General features: G+C 46.5%; 1 protein-coding gene across 2 annotated transcripts in view; it reads right to left on the reverse strand.

The window, feature by feature from the left end:
- Positions 1 to 2005: 2005 nt before the first annotated feature.
- Positions 2006 to 20536, reverse strand: part of RPIA (ribose 5-phosphate isomerase A) — a 30634-nt gene continuing 12103 nt past the window's right edge. The window contains exons 7-10 of one of the 2 annotated variants that reach the window (XM_075420294.1): positions 20149 to 20290; positions 18520 to 18619; positions 3904 to 4027; positions 2006 to 2927 (exon numbers count right to left, since the gene is read on the reverse strand). In XM_075420294.1, the coding sequence (XP_075276409.1) occupies positions 2894 to 2927; positions 3904 to 4027; positions 18520 to 18619; positions 20149 to 20290 (400 nt within the window). In that variant the 3' untranslated portion in view covers positions 2006 to 2893. Of the gene's footprint in view, positions 2928 to 3903; positions 4028 to 14154; positions 15353 to 18519; positions 18620 to 20148; positions 20291 to 20536 lie in introns of those variants that run through there. The other variant, XM_075420295.1, reaches the window with a different exon arrangement.

The following is a 20536-nucleotide window of genomic DNA, read 5'->3' on the forward strand; positions in this document are numbered from 1 at the left end:
TCTGTTGAACTTTTTCATGCCACAGTTGTGTTTGTTTTTAGGCATTGTGGAATTGGTGATGAGTAGAACTTCTGTCCTTTTTTCTGGAGGCTTAACAATGTCAGAATGAAATACAAGTATAGATTTATCCCATAGTAGGATTTATCTTGCACCGAAAGAAAAAAGGATTTTGCTCAAGTTGGAAGTTTTTTTGTGCTGAAGTCACCTTTGTCCTTGCAAAAATAACTGATGACAAAAAAGTAGCCAGCTTCTTTCTAAAGTGAAGATTTTTCTTTGAGGTTTTTCCTTTCGCTGAAACCTTGCTGATTCAGCAATTTCACTCTGCAAAGCTCCGCAGGACCAAGTTAGTATTCTACTGAAATTCTTTGCTTTGGGATTAGTTCTTAAAATCAAATGTCTACAAAAGGTAGACTAAATGTCTAAACTAAATATGCAGGGGCTAATCCTCATTTCACGTATTTGCACTTAGATTTGGAGCACCAGCAGTGAAGTCGCTCCAGCTGCAGCACCTGAGACCTCGTGGTCTCTGTGAGATCTCTGCCTGGCTTTATATCCTTAAAAACTGCAATCACATCTTCATCACTTACATCACACACATGCACACAGAATCAGCTTTCACTAAATATACCTATTTTTAACATTGTGTAATATATTTTTCTGTTCATCCCGAAAGTTGCCTTGGCACTGGTGAAATCCCACAGAACTAATGACATTCAAATCTCTCTTTCAAAGCAATTTCTTCTATTCTTATATTCTGGGAAAGCTTTCAAACTCAGTTGCAGTGGAGAAAAGCAACGGCTGGCTGCCCACCCCTACTCTTCTATGGGAAGTACAGTCACCACATGACTAAAATGATGAAATTTTTTTTCCTGCAGCCCCATCGTAGAGGAAAAGTGCAGGCTGGTCATGAAGGCTTGTCCTTTTGGTCTTATATATACATGGTCATATTTGTAGTATGTATTTGTCTCTGTACTGAAATAGCCACAAGTACCACTAGATGTCATGACTGCCTCACCGTTTGGCTTTCTTTTACTGAACAGCCTTGGCTGGAGAAGAACGCTTGCAGGTTTAGCTGAAGAGCAAAAACTAAGGACCATGCAACTAAGCATGGTGTTGGCAGTAACTTTTCTATGCTTTCTGTAGAGTGAGTGCACGGTATTTGTGGTGATGCTGTGGCTATTGATGCTTGTTGGTCCTGGAACTCATGAAGATCTGCCTCCTCCTACTGAAATGGTTAAGAAATAACAATAACATCAGCTGAACATAATTAAGACAAACTCAGGGCATTTTTTTTCAAAGGGAGCTAAATATAGTGCCAAACTGCTGCAGAGCCCTGGTTTAGCAGCTTGTGGCAGAGAGGCAAATGATTGCAACATGAAGGAGCGAGTACAGTTGCGTTAGCCCGTGTGAAGGTCAGGGGAAGAATATTCTTCTGCCCTCCCCAGGGTGGTCTGATTTCTGTCTCCTCTGATGTCATCTGTAGGAACCTGTTCATCTTTTCATAAGGGTGTGTAGTGATAGGACAAGGGGGAACGGCTGTAAACTAAAAGAGGGCAGATTGAGATTAGATATTAGGAAGAAATTCTTCACCACGAGGGTGGTGAGGCACTGGCCCAGGCTGCCCAAAGAAGCTGTGGCTGCCCCCTCCCTGGCAGGGTTCAAGGCCAGGCTGGATGGAGCTCTGAGCAACCTGGGCTGGTGGAAGGGGTCCCTGCTCATGGCAGGGGGGTTGGAACCAGATGATCTTTAAGGTCCCCTCCAACCCAAACCATTCTATGATTCTATGATTCTGTGATCTTCAGAACTTAGCACTGAGGTGACCACAAAAGAAAAATACACCCTTTTCGGAGGGAGGTTCAAACTAATTATCTCCCACAAGCCTTTAGAGAATTTTTCTTCCTCCTCTAAACACACTGTAGTCAGCATACCAGCCCGTGCCATCATTATGCACATGAAAATAGTAACAAAGCTGAAGATAATTAGTTCATTTATTCACTCTGTCATGACCAGTAATTGCTCCTGTGGATTCCTTTTTCACTCCAATGACGAAATTTATTACAAACAAAACCAAACTAAATTCCTGTGAAATTGCTATTAAAGCATTCCCTCAAGGTAAAAAATAAAGACTAAATACAATTTAAAAACAAAAAAGAAAAAAATAAGACAAAAGTGGTGGTCACAACAAACTGCACGTGACAAAAAGCAGTGGACATGTTCGGTGGGGGTGTTCTCGCAGTGCTGAATTTGTACCACATACACCAGCCTTGTGCAATTTCTACTTCCCATCATTTCCACAGCGTCACATCTGTGTTCTCGACAAACGACGACTGGAGCCTCGCATCCCTGCCCAGCACCGCTGCACGTGTCGCTTCACAGCACGGACCGGCTGCTTTGTACTGGGTTCATTTTAGACAGCCTGGGGCTGAGCAGTGTTAATTCCCACTGCTGTTTCCACACAGAGCGGGGAAACTCCCACATATCTGCCGGGATAACGAATGTAACTACTATATCCGCAGGCATCTCCTCTCCAGCCCAGTGCTGACGAATTTTCGTGCAAACCAGACGTGCACAGCTCACACCTGTGCATTGCCACACTGCCCAGGGAGGTGGTTGAGTCGCCATCCCTGGATGTGTTCAAAAAATGTGTAGATGTGGCACTTCAGGACATGGTTTAGCAGGCGTGGTGGTGTTGAGTTGACGGTTGGACTTGATGATCTCAGAGGTCTTTTCCAACCTTAATGATTCTATTCCGTGCCACCCGTACAGACCTGCTATAAGCTTTCCGCATTGCGTCCCACACACTGGCTATCAGCATCCAGCCTAGTGTACACACCAGGATGGTCTTTCGGGCTTGATTCATCTGGCTGCTGGTACTCTGCATCCAAGGCAATGATTAAGCCAAGGAAAAAGCTGGTTTAACTTCATCCCTAAAATGGAGAAGAAATGGAAAAGTCCAGGAACTCTGTGTCCCACCACTTAAATTCTTCAGCTAAATTCATTCATATCCTGAATGTCCTTTTGTAAAAGCAGAGTGCTTTTAATGGGAAAGGGATTAAAGATCCCACAGAAATAAATGGCACTTTTAGCTTGAATGTGCTGTGGATCGGACCTCCAGTGGGTAATGGAGGAAATCCACTGGAGGCTCTCCCACCCACAGCTCTCCCACAGCTCGGAGGTATCCCACCACGGGACATCAGAAGCACGCAGGCGCAGAGTGCTTTTCCTGAACAAGGGGCATTTTTTGGCTCAGTGGGGTTTCCGCTTGGTTGCACCACTTCAGGGGGTACTGCAGGGGATTATTAGCTGTCTGCTCTCACACTCCACTGAAACACCCAGGGACATTTACTGTCAAACAGAAATATTTGCAATATTGAAAATCACTGGGATTATTTACAGGTTTAGGATTACATGAGCCCAAGTCCCAGAGAAGGCCACAGTGAAATGCTGCTCATCGTACATCTGCAGGTGACAAAATATGATTTTTATTGGAGATACATGTACAGCAATCAGAAAATCATACCTTCTACAGTGATACACATAAAGACATTCACAAGAGAAGTTTCAAAATGGCCAATTTCTCAGTTATTTACATCATCCTTATGACCAAACACTTTGAAGAAACAGTTGTATAAAGGAGAGCTAGGGTTGTAATCTGATCTCAGATAGTCATCATCTTAAAAGTCTTAATTAGTCAAAGATGACAAGTAAATTCTAACATGTGAAAAGGCACACACGTAGCCACAGAGGAGACCTTGAACGCATCATTGGAGAGTGCAGGAGGGCAAAGGTCCTAGCTGCAGGGACCGATCTGTGTGCTCATTGGATATCCATCCTTTTTCCCCACAAGCTGGAGCAATGCCTGTGTATTCCCTGTGTCTTTAGTTCCTCACGTCCATCTCCTACCTGCTGCTTTCGAGGTCAGTCCAGTGTCCCCTTCTCATCCACACTGGCCTTCTGCCATGCTGGCTCTGCTTCCTCCATGCTGGGGTGGATTGCAGAGGAGGTGGACTCCAGAGGAGGAGGTGGACTGCAGAGGAGGAGGAGGACCACGGGTTAGGAGATGGATCACAGGGGAGGAGGTGGCCCACAGCTCTCCACTGATGGATTGTAACATGAATCCAGGGTGGCACAAAGGTGTCTGAACTGCCTCACCCATCTCGAAGCTTGGCCAGATGGTTCCCACCCTGGTTGTCTACATTCACCTAATTTGCACGACTTGCCTGTTATGAGATCATTTACGACAGCTGCTTTAGTCAAATGCCTCTTCCACACTTTAAAGTAATGCTTTTTTTGTCTGTCTGGCTTCAGATGCAGACTAAAACCCACGGAGGCCAATAGGTCTACTCATGCTTACACGCTTTGCTAAATGAGCATTTTTGTTAGGCTCAGTGATGCTTGCTTTTGAGATAATACCAAATCACAGCTCACCCAAGCCTGGTGCCAACTGCCCTTCATGTGCAGAGGGGAAAGAAACTCAGCCTATAATTTACCCCAGGGTGGATATGTAGAATGGAAAAGGAAAAGGAAAAGGAAGGGGAAGGGGAAGGGGAAGGGGAAGGGGAAGGGGAAGGGGAAGGGGAAAGGAGAAGAGAAGAGAAGAAGAGAAGCGAAGAGAAGCAAAGAAAAGAAGAAAAGAAAAGAAAAGAAAAGAAAAGAAAAGAAAAGAAAAGAAAAGAAAAGAAAAGAAAAGAAAAGAAAAGAAAAGAAAAGAAAAGAAAAGAAAAGAAAAGAAAAGAAAAGAAAAGAAAAGAAAAGAAAAGAAAAGAAAAGAAAAGAAAAGAAAAGAGAAAAGGAGAAAAGGAAACTTTTTCCCCCCTCCTATCCTCAGTACGTACCCAGTTTTGCTAAGTCAGTCTAGCAGTTCCTAGATGAAAACATGAACAATCCTCGCTATACATGTAGCCCATCTCCTGCCCCATGTCAGCCTGGAGAAGCACTGTGTGAGACCCAGGCAGGCTTCCTCCCTTCTTCATACTGCTCGAGCTGTGCCACCTGGACGACCTCGTCCTCAGGGTGTGGAGGGATGGAGCTGTCTCAGAGACGCCCTAGGTGATCATCTTCAAGACACCCAAGGTTCATTGTGTATTTTGCGTCCACTGCATGAACGGACATCCCCAAGCATCACATGTATTCGTCTGGAGAGTCCTTGTGTGTTTCCAGAAAAACAGGATGGTTTCAAACCATCCGTTTATCAACAGGGGTGACAACTAGTATTGCCAGGTGACAACTGAGAGCCCTCACCTCTTCGGTCTTCTTGCAACCATATCACAAACAACCCCATGGCTGGTCAGGTTTGGTCACGACCCAGCAATGCTCTTTAGCAACCCGGCTGCTGGCATCTGAGTGCGTTAAATGACACCTTCAGGGTGGTGAAGATGATGGCAGGGTTGATGCAGTGGCAAGCGCTGGATGCAGGGAGTGACCGGCTGCCTGGCCAGCAGCCCCATCCCCAGCACAGCCACGTTTCACCATCCATCTGACGGGGAGTTCAATAACATAAATTTGAGTGTGTTGTTCTCGGTCTTACTCTGCAAAAATCAGCTATCGCGTTTCTGCCGTGCCCTGGCTGGTTCCCAGAAAGTGCTCCCTGCTCCCACCGAGGTTTCGTGGGACCTTCCAGCTCATGAATCTCCGTATCCTCCCCTCGGTGTAGAACAAGCCCCATAAATGTGTTGCATCATGGGGGTTTCTATGAATCGCATAGATTTTTAAAACCACATTTCACTCAAAATTTCAAAACATCTTCCTTCTCCATCTTTGGAGACGTTTCTAGCTAACACTGATTTGTTGTTCATTAGCTTCACCTGTCTCACTGGAGTTGTTCCTGCTTCACGTGGAGGTGAGGAACTGTGGGTCATCGCTCTCTGATCAGTATAAGCCTTTTACTAGATCACACTTTCCTATCAAGTAAGCAACAGCTTGGGCTGACATGAAGTACTCTACATATTTTCTGGAGTAGATCTGAAAAAATATTTTTGCATCCTCCATTGAATATTCTGAATTCAGGAGAATTTTGTATCCATCCTTTTCACTTGGACCCATCCCTACCAAAATTGCATTTTCCGCTTTAAGTAATGTAATGCTTTGCTAAAGTGTCATCATGGTTCTCTGACGTTGAGAGACTGGGAGGCAGGAGGGGATGTGGGTTGCATTTATCTGGGGTGGGCACTTCCAGGAGGTGATGGGTCCAGCCTAAAATAGATGGGGTGGATCCATTTGGCTCTTTCCACGGGACTCCACATTTCCTCAAGCTAACTGCTTCACGTTGCTTTTGAGTGGGAATTTATCTGAGACAAATCCTATTACTGATGCAGTAAAACTAGGAATAAGTTGCTCCTGGTCCTGCTATAACTGTGTATTTGATCAGCAAAATGGGTGCAGAGATAGATCAATAGACGGATAAATGTATTTTAGCAGACAATATTTGTCCGTGCTTGGCCAGCCGTCTGGCTAAATAGCAATATTGATCCTGTAAATAATGACATCCCTAAAATATCTAACTTACTTCTCAAGCAGTAAATACAGGCCTTGGGACACGAATTTCTCCAGTGAATTTTTCTTGGAAAAAGCAGCCATCCACCGCAGAGTAACTGCATAACGTGGACTCTCTCTCACACTGGTTGTATCTTACATATTGCTCTTAAATTAGTCAAATGAAGACTAGAAAGATATCAGGTTTCTTTTCCCTCTCATTTACTGGATATTCAGTTTGGAACATTGAGTATTATTTAATCCAGAAATGTTCAAGTTTTCTAAGTGGTCATTGATCAAAAGGTAGCTCATTTGTTCCTTTACAATCAAAATGTTCCCAATCTGGATGATTGAAATAAGCTACAAGAACTCACATTAAGCACTTAGTGACTGCAATCCTTTTATGAAGCTGAGTATAAAAGCTGTGTTAAAACACAAAACGCATCTAGAAATGGCATATGATCCCCCATGTGAAATGCTGCCTGTCTGGGAGCTTAAAAACACATCCATTTGACTTCCAGAAAAGAAACTTCATACCTTTTCTATCTTTTTTTACAGGACCCAAAACTAATTCAGTTGAGAAAATGATAAAGGGAAGCAATTTCCCAGGCAAGATAGATTAAAAAATACCAAACGTCTGAATAATGTTTTGATGTGATTTTGACTAATACACGTGGCAGAACATTGCTGGCACTTCCAGCTAAACAATCCTGCGAGCAGAGGAGATTTTTCTAATGATGTTTCTACAACTGAGGGTGTTCAATCTGGTAAAACTTTAATGCCGACTTGCTTTATAGGCTATAAAAAGTCCATAGTGCTGGGAAGACACAGCCCTTGGCCAACCCAGATGCTGGTGACGCAACAGTGTCGGTCAGGCTGAGCATCCGAGGAACTGGAAACCAAGCACTATGGGCATCAGAGGTAGCAACACGTCAACCCAACGTGTCCCATGAGCTGTGTCCATGTGGGCTGGGTGAAGAAAGGAGGCGGCAGCTGGGCTGGGGAGCATGGAGCTACCCGCTTTCATGGGATAACCAGAATGAGGGATATCTGCACTAGAAGATGCATCCCCCATAAAACAAACCTGTGGATTAAAAGTGAATTTTGTAATGGTCTTCAGCAATTTTTCTATCCTGGAGGAAAGGGGTGCTGCGAGGCGGTGGAGGAGTAAGGAGGCCCTTTGTGGAGTACTGGTTCTGTAGTTACTAGGGATGCACGCAGAAAATACTGCAGCAGGGGCTTCACCGCAGGCAGAGCCTCATGGATTATGAGTTACAGCAATGGCTGTCACAGAGAAACACAACACTGAGAGCGATCTAGTTCCTCTGAAACGCTCATTTCTCTTCAAGTTGAAAAACAAACTTTTTTTGCTAAAAAGTCATCTCTCCAGTCCCACATAAAACTGTCTGATACCGTTCCCTTCCGATACCCAAGAGATATGGCTAAGTAAAGAAGGGATTAATCAGTTTTATAACACAACATTCAAAACAAAATAATTTGTGAAGCACCTTTTGCACTGGCTGTACTGCTCTGCTTTCCCAGCTAGCACAAACGCCCAAATGCCACCTTGAGTTTCAAATATTCCAGCAAAGTAAAACTCAAGTGGATTCTCTGCAGATACCTGCCAACGTTACTCTTTCCTCATTAAAACTGTTTGCATATCAGTTAACCAATAACTACAGAGACAATTCTCTGTATTCCCAATTACTGTCCCTCAATTTGTTTTCCAGGATAAGCTTTTCTTTGTTTAAAACCCAGGTAGAAAGGTCACCGTTGATGAGATATTAATAGCTAAAGGATCTGTAGAAGCCGTTCACTTCCTTTAATCCATCCGTTGCCCTCCAGTAGGAACAGGCTCCATCCCTGGCAGGATGACCAATGCCTTGTTCCAAATTCAGTGCACAGAGCTGGACCTATCTGTGCCATCCAGACGTATACAAGCAACACTGCCAAAATCTTGGATCAGGGCAATGATTTTGTTGAGGATCCTGCCCTGGGTTCCTAGGATGAGTCCCCGCATCCAAAGATACAGTTGTAGTAGGCTTGGCTGGCCACAGCCATGCTTCTTTTCCTCCAGCTACTGCTAGTCACCATGCTGAAGGCACGATGGGCTGGGTTACAGAAGACGGACCCAAATACAAAACCCCCATCCTTGGGGACCTCGTGCTGTTTATGGTGAAGCCGGTGCCATCTAGTGGAAGGTGTCCCTGCCCATGGCAGGGGGTTGGAACTAGATGATCTTTAAGGTCGCTTCTAACCCAAACCATTCTGTGATTTGATGATTCTATGATTTTGACTTCACTACCACATATAGAGAAACACTGTTAACTATGGGCCACTGGAGACACTCATGCCACCAGTTCCCTGGTGGGCATTTGTCCAGGTCATTGCAGGAGCACAGAAGGGTGGATAGTTCTGGGGTGAATCCTTCCAGCCCAGGTATCCCTCCCAAACCTCAGTAGATCCATAAGACATGGACCTCTGTACAATAATATCTCCTGCTCCACAGCAACCCCTTGCCAAGCTTCCAAAGATCAGGTGAGGGAGCTGTAGTAGTCACGGGCTGTTGGGGAGCCTCCTGCCCAAGAGAGCCCAGGGAGGGCACTTGAGTCATGGCACACTTGAAAAGGCTGTAGGTTGATAGCCAGGGCTCATCACATCAGCAAATGCACAGCAAAAATGTAGAGACTCAGCAAAAACATGGAGTGCAGACCTCAACACCCTGTCAAGAGTCAACACATGTTGCTCGAGCTCTCAAATAAACCACGACCACAGGAGCCTTCTGCACACAAGTGACCTGCGGAGAAGCCTTTAAGTGGTGGTCTGCAGCAAAGTGGCTGAGTTTTCCCAAGGTGCTCACGTAGTGGATCATATCCTGAAGCCACGTCACCAGCTCCATAGAGAGAAACGGTGAGCATCTGCTTCCTCTTCAGTTACACAAGATTTTGGTACAACAGTTACGAGCGGTTGGATTTGACCCTTCACTGATCTGGACTAGCCCTCACTAAGCTACATATAAAAGTAAAGAAAAGAATTATAATCTCCCCTTCGAAAAACAACACTCATGTAAGGATTAGAGGAAGGCAAGCCTGTCTTTTTTTCAGTAAGGAACGAAAATAGTACGAACAGCATCACAGCGTACCGTCTAGATTTACAGCGGGGTTTTTCAGTTTAATTTGTCACTGCCAAATACATTACGTTGGCATTAAACTGTACAGGTTATTAAATACTGATTACAAGAAGACAGTGCACTGTGGCAGGCAAATAACCTGCAAGTTACTGAAATTAAGGCTTTGAAAAGGTTTTAAAAGAATTAATGTTTAATTAATGATTTTGATCTATAAGTCATTCCAGTAATAGCTTCAGTAAGAAATTACACAAACCTGTGAGACGAAGATGTAAGTAGAAAGGATACTTGATGTTAGGTTTTATTTTAATTAATCCTGCATTAGAAGACCACCACGAGGGAATTCAGTGTTTGGTGCACAATAAAAGGACCATTCCAGTTAGCAGGCACTTCAGCTTCTGTGGGGTTTTTTTTGCATGATCAAATTTATATGCACATATTTTTAACAATACAGCATGAGATGAATTTTGGATTTAGGGTGATTAAGAATATTCCTAATTCAACACCCCAAGTGAACTTAGATATTAAAGTGTAGGGAGGTTTACAGGTATGAGATGGTTGTCTTCACAGTCACTTTTTTTCTGCCACTGAATTTCATCTTTCTGCTCCTGACTTCCAGAAAAAACATAAATCAGCAGCAGCATTTAACTTTCCAACATGACTGATGATTTATGTTAGAAAACTTGCCTTACACAAAGACATTCTTGTACAAAGTCTTCCCTTTTTTTCACTAAAAAAAGTAGTTTATGTAATTTCTCATAGTCAAACCCAAGTCACTGACCCTTTCTTTACTGTTTTGCTCCCTACATTTACATCCATGACCTGACATGATTTTCACAAGGCTGTAAGTGCAATTAAGGAAGTTCGAAAGATGTTTGTGTCAGCAGCTGTGAAAATACAAAAAGAAAAGCCCACTGAACTGAAAACAATAAATATCTGGTATCAGTTTTCCTACAGAGATGATGTTACAAAGACTCTTCTACAGAAAAATTTTCATCAGGGAATTTCAGGGCAATTTGTAGTGCCCTGTCAGGAGACAAATCCCACGCCAGAGTCAAGATACTGAAATAGCGAGTCTGTCAGGTTCCATAATTATACAGGGGCTTTTTAACTCTTCAGTCCTGATGGGCTTAGGAAATACAGGCACGATACAACTCCCGTTAAATACTGGAAGGGGAAATGAATAAACTTTAGAAGTTTTAGGTACAAAAAAACGGCAGCTTATAGCTCTTTAAGTTCATCTTAAAGCTGAAGTGCATCACCTTTTTGCTGATGCACTGAGTAAAAAACTGCAGAGAAATTTTGGAGGATTCACAAGGCTTGATAAATTTGAAAAATCACTTTGAAAATGAAGACTTCTTTCCTTGTTTGACTCCTTTCCTGGTGCAGCTGGACCAAAGCCAACGTCACTACACAATATTCGGCTAAAGCCACCTGGCTACAAAATGGATCTGGCTTTATGTTTAAAGGATATTAATACTTGTTACAGCTTACTAATACTCACTACAACTAATTTTTATCACTGGTTATAATATGCTTATTTTCTCCTTATCACTTTGGCTATAATCATTTGGTTTAATACATAGAGCACACATCTCTATGCTGCCTGTTTAATTATTTTCATTTCTTTTTATGTCACATTTCTCAGAACAATAATTAAGTCAGATCATAAATCCTGTCCTACAGTGACAATAATAAAAACCCCACAGACGGTCATAGTTGCTGTATAATATGGAGCACAGTGATTTACTTTAACTAAACACTTAATTTCTTTCTACTTCGTTTAATTAATTCTGCTTAATTATTTAACCTATTAACCAAAGCTTAATTTAATTGAATCCGAAGCACTTTTACTGTATTTATATTGCTTATTTTTTTGGAATGGGATTAGTGTTTCATTAGCCCTCTTGCTCATTAATTTCAGTGCTGCTGTAGCTCTTTCTTGAAACGTTTGTGTTCTCCAGGGCCGAGTTAATCCATAATTCAGTGGTAGCGGTGAATCGGTGGTGCATTACCCGCTGCGCATGCTCCAAAAGGCGACGCAGGCTTTGCGTGCCGGGGAAGGACCGCGTCGTCGCGCCGTGGTCAGCGTCGGGTAACAGGCCCCGCCGCGGCAATGCTTCCTCAGTAGCCACAGCCATCCTGCCTCGGGCTTTAAAAGGACACCTCCTTCCATCTGCTTTCTTTTTTTTTTTCCCCAATGCTATCTTCTAAAAATATGTCCCTGCTCTTCTTCCCAAGCTGCAAGGGAGCAGGGTGGGACTGACGTGGCAGCGTCATTCCTGAAGGCTTCCTAAGGCTCTTTTGAAGAGCACCTTGAGAAATCAAAGTCCAAACACTTTCCAGTCACAGTCCACAACGCCACAGTGCAAACCAGCCAAGGTGTTAATATCAAATTCATCAAACTCAAGCCAAAGAGCTGTTGGGAGCAGCTCACCGGTGTGGCCACAGCTGAACTGTCCCTGCCCAGGGAAGTCGTGGGTACCTGCAGTGCCTGCCCTCATCTACCATGGCATGCTCACCTGTAAACCGTTATCTCTCAAAAAAAACCCAACATAATGACAATGGAGATGGTCTAGAAAAGCAAGGATGAGGGACTAGAAATAGCTCTGCTGCCTGTAGACTTAATTTTCATCAAACACACTCATGGCTAGGCAGCTAAGCATCAGCATAAGCAGGCTGTGTCGGTGACAGGGCAGAGCCATGGCACGGCAAAGCCATGCTGGGAGGAGACGGACTCCCTGCACCATCTCTCAGTGTGCCCCACACATGCTGGTAGATGAAGATGTGGATGGTCATGACAGGTTGGTGAGCCCGGCAGCCTCTGAGGGAAAGGACCAGACCTTTCTTAAGAGACCCTTAACTCAAAAATCCATCTACTCACTCTGAAAATCTGAGCCGGGGCAGTTTGCACGAAGGAAATCACAGAAGGGTAAGAGCTGGAAGGGACCCCTGGAGATCATCTAGTCCATCTAGTCCCCAGAGCAAGGTCACCTAGAGCAGGCTGCACAGGACCTCGTCCACATGGGTTTTGAGTATCTCCAGAGATGGAGACTCCACAAGCCCCCTGGGCAACCTGTTCCAGGGCTCTGTCACCCTCAGAGTGAAGAAGTTCTTCCTCATCTTCAGCTGGAACTTCCTATAGAATCATAGAATTATTAAGGTTGGCAAAGACCTCTAAGATCATCATGTCCAACTGCTTCAGTTTGTGCCCGTTGCCCCTTGTCCTGTGGCTGGGCACCACTGAAAAGAGTCTGGCCCCATCCTCCTGACACCCACCCTGCAGATATTTATAAGCATTTCTAAGGTCCCATCTCAGCCTTCTCTTCTTCAGGCTGAACAAGCCCAGCTCCCTCAGCCTCTCCTCGTAGGAGAGATGCTCCAGTCCGCTCACCATCCTCGTAGCCCTCTGCAGGACTCTCTCCAGTAGCTCCTCATCTTTCTTGAATTGGGGAGCCCAGAACTGGACACAGGACTCCAGATGGGGCCTCACTAGGGCAGAGCAGAGGGGGAGGAGAATCTCCCTCGACCTGCTGGCCACACTCCTCTTATTGCACCCCAGGATACCTGCACAAATGCACCCCAGAAATCTGCACAAAGCCTCCAGAACTGGTTCAGACAACAAATTTTCTCCAGCACTTCAGGGGTTTTAATTCCATCCAGAGATTTTAGTTCCACCTCTGTAGTACAGTGAACTCCATACCCATAACCCACAGCCCAAGACCCGCTCGAAGCCCTCACCAGCGCTACCTGCACCCCAAGCACCCAGAGAAAGCTCAGGAGAAAGCTCAGGAATCAGACCTGCTGCCTTCAGGCTGCGATGTAACCCCTGCTAAGCACAAAGCTGAATGAGATCACATCTGGTCCAGGGCCAGAAAGTAATGGTGCGGTAATGGTTTTATTGGCTTTTTGAGAAGGAGCTGTTTGATTTCAGAGAGAGAGAGGCAAGTCAACAGCAACATTCACTCCTGCTAATCTCGTTTCCAGAAGCACGCTGAGCGAGAAGGAGAAGGCGCTTGGGCACAAAGCTCTGCTCGATTGCTCTCTGTTTATCTAGGATTACATTAGGAGCCCAAGACGCGTCTGAAAACAGCCCACGGCAAGAACCAGGGTTTTGCAAATCGCTTTGTGGGAAGAGATATTCCAGTGTTTCTAGCAAGTTGTTGGCTGGAGGGCAGCCAGTGTGCTCACTACAAGTGCTTCAGAATTAACAGATGTGCAGAAAGGGAAAGATTTAAAGGTGTAGAAGTAGCTCATTTTTTGTAAAAAAAGGAGCTGTATTTAGACGCACAAGTTTTTTAGATGCACAAGTTTTAGACATACAAATTTAAGATGGTCTCCAGGCAAGTACTGCAGCTAACAAGTGTTGATTAGATAATCCAGTTAATTTAAAATAATGTCTTTACCTTAAGCAAAAAGAAATCAAATGCAGAAGGGTGAATTTGGCTGGGGTGAAGGGCCCTCGTAAGGGGGAAACTACGGCAGAAGTGAGTCTGACGATGATCTGCCCCGTTGTCCAGAAAATGGTTACTTTAAGAACCAAAATTACCACCAAATCTGGTATAACAGCTCTTTATTTCAGTGTCCACAACACAAAGAGAGGGCTTGCATTTTGACATCAGAACCATGCAAAGCACCTACACACCGAGAACAAGATACTGAACGAGTGTCTCTCTCCTGCTACATGTGGAAAATTTTGGCAGGAAGACTCAGTTCTCCTGTGTGTTCTGCTCTATCCTTCCACAAATCAACCAGCTGCGAGGCGTGATAATTAACCTTCATTCCAAATGAAATAATTTGCCACTGAACAGTATACCAAGCTGCCCTAGGCTGCTCCAATATGCTTCTGTAAACTTCATCAAGGACCGGGTTCTGCTCTCGGTTTACGAGGACGAAGTCCCAAACATCTCCAGCTACAGGAAGGGGCTTTCATCAGAGGTACTGAATTAACGGAGAGCAGAAGGTGGCTCAAATGATGAGCTTCTCCTCCATACAGAGGGCCAGAAAAGGCCCTTATTAATGTCCCAGACAGGGGGATGCAGAGACCACCCTAGGCTCAGAGAATTGTCATGTGCACAGAGGACAACTAGACATCCTGAACTATTAAAAAACAGTGGTATAGAAAAATAAAAGGCATAAAATACTGAACCAAAAAGGTTCCAAATAAGGCATCAGCAGGTCCCGACTGGATGCGCTCCCGTTACGTGCATCACCCTCCCAGCCAGGGTGGTTAGGGACGATGCGTTAGGATTGTATTTCTGATCTCAATCATTAAGCGCTATGAGCAACCAGCAGGGTTCAAGTTTTGTTGGAAAAAAGAAAAAAAAAAAACCCAAAAACATGAAACAAGGAGTATTCTTTTTGGTAAGTATTTCTTAGAAAATAAAATAAAAATGTTAAAGCAATTTGTTTAAATGATTCTTTAAAAAAAGACAACATTCCTGTAAAGTAAAAATATATATATATAGAAATAGAATATAATTTTTTGTTTGTTTTTAAAAAAAGACATTCAGTATCACGTCAGCGGATTCTGATCAACTTCCCCTCTGTCTTCTGCGATAACCGCTGCTCGTTAAGGCAAAACGTCAGGTGGGCACCGTTACGACAGCTGAATCAAACTGGCCGAAGGCGAAGCAGAGCAGGCGGCGCGCCGGCCTCAGCGAGGCTGCTTCTCCCGCACGCTGACCGAGCCGTCCTCCATGCCAAAGTACACCACCTCTGCCATGTTGATGAAGAGCCCGGTCTCCACCACACCTGGGGAACAAGAGTTCACGTGCCAGTTAATACCGGAGCCACCCCATGACTTGAATCCTCTGCTCCGAGGTTTTGTTCGCCAAGAGGCACCAATGCCTCCGTCAGAGGTTTGGAGAGGGGTGTCCAGCCTGGGTGGTGTTGCATAGGGAGCCTCTGGGAAGTCTTCTACATGCGGCCACCCCCAGGTGAAGCTCTCTCCACAGTGAGGAACAGCTCCCAAAGCTCCCACTGACGTTCACACCACTCCAGTCACCACTGTTACACTAACACAATCACCAGCGTGGCATTTTCAGCCATCTGAAGACCCACAGGAGCAAGAGGAAGCTACACGCAGCCACAGGCTTACTCACTTTGCCTTAAAATGCATCTAGAAAAATGATCCTGTTCGAGAACACCTGGATAATGCTGTTCAAATGTTAAGACACATCAGATCTGATGCTGCCTCTGCAATTTGTAGCCAGTTTGCAAATGTACTTTTGGTTGCATTTAATTATGGGGTGCTCCAGCTTCCCACAGATCATCACCGAGCCACAGCCAGAGACCAGAAAGGTGTAAAGAAACAGAGAACAAGGGCTACCACAAGCACAAGGTGGCCACAGCCCTGCTATCACCACCATACTCAGGTTTTAACACTTCTGTTCATTCACTTTTGGGAAGTGAAGATGCTCTTCTCCCCTTAGCCAGCTGGCTTCTGAGCAGCAAATGGTGCAGAGGCTATCTCCATACCAACACGATGGAGCAGGTACCACCATTTACACAGAATCACAGAATGTTCGGGGTTGGAAGGGACCTCTGTGGGTCATCTAGTCCAACCCTCCCGCCGAAGCACGGTCACCTACACCAGGCTGTAGAGGACCTTGTCCAGGCGGGTCTTGAGTATCTCGAGAGAAGGAGACTCCACAAGCTCCCTGGGCAGCCTGTTCCAGTGCTCCGTCACCCTCAGAGGGAAGAAGTTCTTCCTCACGTTCAGATGGAACTTCCTCTGCTTCAGTTTGTGCCCGTTGCCCCTTGTCCTGTCGCTGGGCACTACTGAAAAGAGCTTGGCCCCATCCTCCTGACACCCACCCTTCAGGTATTTGTAAGTATATATTAGGTCCCCTCGCAGCCTTCTCTTCTTCAGGCTGAACAAGCCCAGCTCCCTCAGCCTCTCCTTGTAGGAGAGATGTTCCAGTCCCCTCTTCATCCTCGTAGCCCTCCGCTGGACTCTCTCCAGTAGCTCTTCATCTTTCTTGAACTGGGGAGCCCAGAACTGGACAGAGTACTCCAGATGAGGCCTCACTGGGGCAGCGTAGAGGGGAAGGAGAACCTCCCTTGACCTACTGGCCACACTCTTCTTGATGCACCCCAGGATGCCATTGGACTTCTTGGCAGCCAGGGCACACTGCCGGCTCATGGTCAACCTGTTGTCCACTAGGACACCCAGGTCCCTCTCCGCACAGCTGCTTACCAGCAGGTCCACCCCAAGCCTGTACTGGTACATGAGGTTGTTCCTCCCCAGGTGCAGGACCCTGCATTTGCCTTTGTTGAACCTTATCAGGTTCCTCTCTGCCTAAATTTACCCTTTCATCTCTCAACTGAGGGAGATAAAAGGAAGAAGTCCTTGCAGGGAGGTCGTTTTGTTTGCAAAGAGCGTAACCGGCCACTGCTTCTCTTGCACAGAAACAGCTCTAATGATACAGGCATTTGTAAAGCCATGAGCAGCAACCGCGTTAGGGTAGGGAGTGCTGCAGCAGAATCACAGAACGGTAGGGGTTGGAAGGGACCTCTGTGGGTCATCTAGTCCAACCCCCCTGCCGAAGCAGGGTCACCCAGAGCAGGCTGCACAGGACCTTGTCCAGGCGGGGCTTGAATATCTCCAGAGAAGGAGACTCCACAGCCTCCCTGGGCAGCCTGTTCCAGTGCTCCGTCACCCTCAGAGGGAAGAAGTTCTTCCTCATGTTCAGACGGAACTTCCTCTGCTTCAGTTTGTGCCCATTGGGACAGCCCAGACCAGCAGCGGTCACCAGTTCATTCCGATCTGCTCCTGCTGAAGGTCTGAACCTGCCACCTACTGCTGGCTGCGAGCAAGTGCCAGGTAATCATTCAGATCGCAGAGACACCGGGACAAGCCAAGGCAGAGGCAGCATCCTAGCAGTTCACTTGTAGAGCAGGAAAAACAGAAAATGGGTATACGTTTAGTAAATCAGCTTTATAAGCAGCACTGAGGGAAGCAAAGCCACCGAACAGAATGAACTAGAAGTTACTGGCGAATCTTCACCCAGCCTATACCCATGGCCTCTGCCTGCTCTGGTGTTTCAGTCGCGGTGCCAGGACAACATGTTGCTGCTTTGTGCAAACATCAAGGATTGTGCAGCAGGATCCCAACCTGCTCCTATGCACTTTGACAACGCGCCAACGGTAGTGAAGGCAGTCCTGTTACGGACTTCAGGGCCAGACAGGTATCCAGGGTAAACTCGAAGTTCAAAGACACCACACCATGTGTTCAAAGCTGACCAGGTTCAAGAGCAGACTTTGCCAAGATAACCAGACAAGATATCCAGATGCAGCTGAGCCAGTCTATCTGCTGCTTCACCGAGGTTCAGAGAGTGCCACCGCCCCTGGCCAGACCTGAATCGTCCAGAAGCAGCTCTGGCCTGGGCAGCAGGTCTCATGCAAGGCAGGAGTCCTTCCAGAGGGGCTGTTCCATTCAGCCACTGCTTCTCTCTTGCACTGCAACAGCTAGGATACGCTGCGCTCTCACAGCAAGGTGAGCCCACAGGACTCCAGGATGGTAATGGGATGCAGAGCTGTAACTGGCTTCTGGAAGATACTGCAACCCAGCATGAACCCTCCCCTCCAGAGTGCACCAGTGTTTCCATTAAAAGCCCCTCTCTAAATGGGCACAAGAAGGGTAAGGAAGAGCACAGGTTGGCACACCTAATGGAAAGCACTGTCAGAAGTCACCTGGCATCGGCCCAGGTTTTCAGCACCATATGGGAATGCCACTTGGGTACAGCCGTACTAATTCAGCTGACAGATCTCTGAAGTAGAAACAAATGTAGGGGCCCATAAGAGGGCAGTAAACACACACACTTACACATTTCCTCTCAGCTCCCACGGTCAGGGTTACCCATCACAGAGCAAGCCTTAGCCAGCTTTTGCTTTTTTAAAAAAATGACAGACATTACCTGGTATCATTTTTATAGCGGTGTTCACTTCACTCCATTCATGAACCTTGTCGAACTTCCAGTCCAGGATGAAGTTCCCATTGTCCGTCACCACCGGGCCCTGGGAATCACAGACATTTGTCAGCACTGTGAGCTCCTTGTCTACCGAGCACAGCCAGGGACCATCGCAGCCTCTCACTGGGACCAGTCGTCCCCACTGCAAGGGTTTAGAGGGAGTTCTCACTCAAGTAAATCAGGGCAGTCCACAATAAGCCTGCAAGTAAAACCACCGCCCAAGGCAACTGCTCATTCCTCATTCTCCCGCGTACTGATAATCATGCAGAAGCTGGAAACAACAATGCAATTTCATCACTGCAACAGGGGATCCTTTTCACTACAGTAAACCTAGATTAATGTCCTAAAAAGGCTATTACAGGCAACTGAAGCCAAAATAAGACTCCTCTGCCCCAGTGGCAAGAGCAAGCGTGCTGCTGGGTGCTATGGGGAGGTTCTGGAGTTGAAGTAGTGCTGCACTTCAGCATCCCAGACGTGCCCAGAACTCTGCCAAGCCCAAGAAGGAGCAACTGGGTGCTTTCAACAAAGCAGAGACAGCTGGGGCTGCGGACAAGGCGTTCCAGCAGCGCTAAGCAGGGTGTGCAACCACACATGCCAGGAAGGACCAGCATCCTCTGAGGACACGGCTCATGCTGGAGCAGCACTGATGCGCATTTCCTGAGCAAGGCCAGTCTCAGCTTCACAGAGAACGACAGGTTTGCTCTTATCAGGCACCCAAATGCAGTCCCTACAGCCTCTTGGGATTAGACACAATTTCAGTGTTTTTTTTCAGTGGTGCCCAGCGACAGGACAAGGGGCAATGGGCACAAACTGAAGCATGGGAAGTTCCACCTGAACATGAGGAAGAACTTCTTCCCTCTGAGGGTGACAGAGCCCTGGCACAGGTTGCCCAGGGAGGCTGTGGAGTCTCCTTCTCTGGAGATATTCAAGACCCACCTGCAGGCAGTCCTGTGCAGCCTGCTGTAAGTGACCCTGCTTCGGTAGGGGGGTTGGACCAGATGATCCACAGAGGTCCCTTCCAACGCCTACCATTCTGTGACACGTTAAAAACAAGTGTTCAGCCTTTGGGCGTTAACTCCAGCCATTACTGCAGACAGCCGTCCTTTTTCCTTTCCACACAACATGGGCTGGCAAAATCCTGCTGCCCAAGTCAGGACAGGACAGTGGCAGTGGAGACCAAGCAGCTTCAGTTTTAATTTAGTCCTGCTCAGGTTCTGTGTGGTACAGAGGAACCTGGGATGGAGCACGAGCTGCCCACCCAACCTGAGACCTTCTCTGGCAGCACAGTTGCCCTCCAGCCCCAAGACACCCCCACAGTGGATCTGACATCCCTCCTCTCCCCGCTCAGGGATGCTTGCTTTAGGAGACATAAGCCAGAGAGGCTTTCCGCGAGCAGCACTGACCCCTAAACACATAGTTCATTAACCAAAGTATAATTAAGGGGAATTACACAAGAAGCCACTCGCAGGAGTGAAAGCCCAGATTTGATGAGATGAAAAGCCAGACCTCAGGTCCGCTTTGCCCACACTCGAGTGGCTCCTCTGGGGGGATGCGGGGCCGATCAGGGACACGTACCGCTTTGCTAACAGCCATCCGCAGCTCTGCCGCGCCTCCGAAGTTTTTGGTCAGGGCTCTGGTGATGGGGACGTAAGCCATGGGGATGACTTCGATAGGAATTCCCTTCTTCCACTGCTCCCCGAGGCGCTCTGATTTTTTCCTGGGGACAGGGTTTGAGGTGGGATTAGTGTCAGATGTTGCATTGCTAACACCATTAACACAAAGCACCTGTGTTACCTCTTGCAAACCCCTCAGGCGCAAGGCCCTGGAGGGCACAGCGATCAGTTCACATGTGCACACATGTGGGAAAAACCAGTTTAATGCACGATGCTCTACTCACTCATAAGCCCCACTCTGACCCCTTTCAGACAAGCACGATGCGAGTTGTTTTTTGACATAGCCCTAC

Source organism: Opisthocomus hoazin, chromosome 5, assembly GCF_030867145.1.
Source record: "Opisthocomus hoazin isolate bOpiHoa1 chromosome 5, bOpiHoa1.hap1, whole genome shotgun sequence".
Classification (NCBI taxonomy): Eukaryota; Metazoa; Chordata; class Aves; order Opisthocomiformes; family Opisthocomidae; genus Opisthocomus; species Opisthocomus hoazin.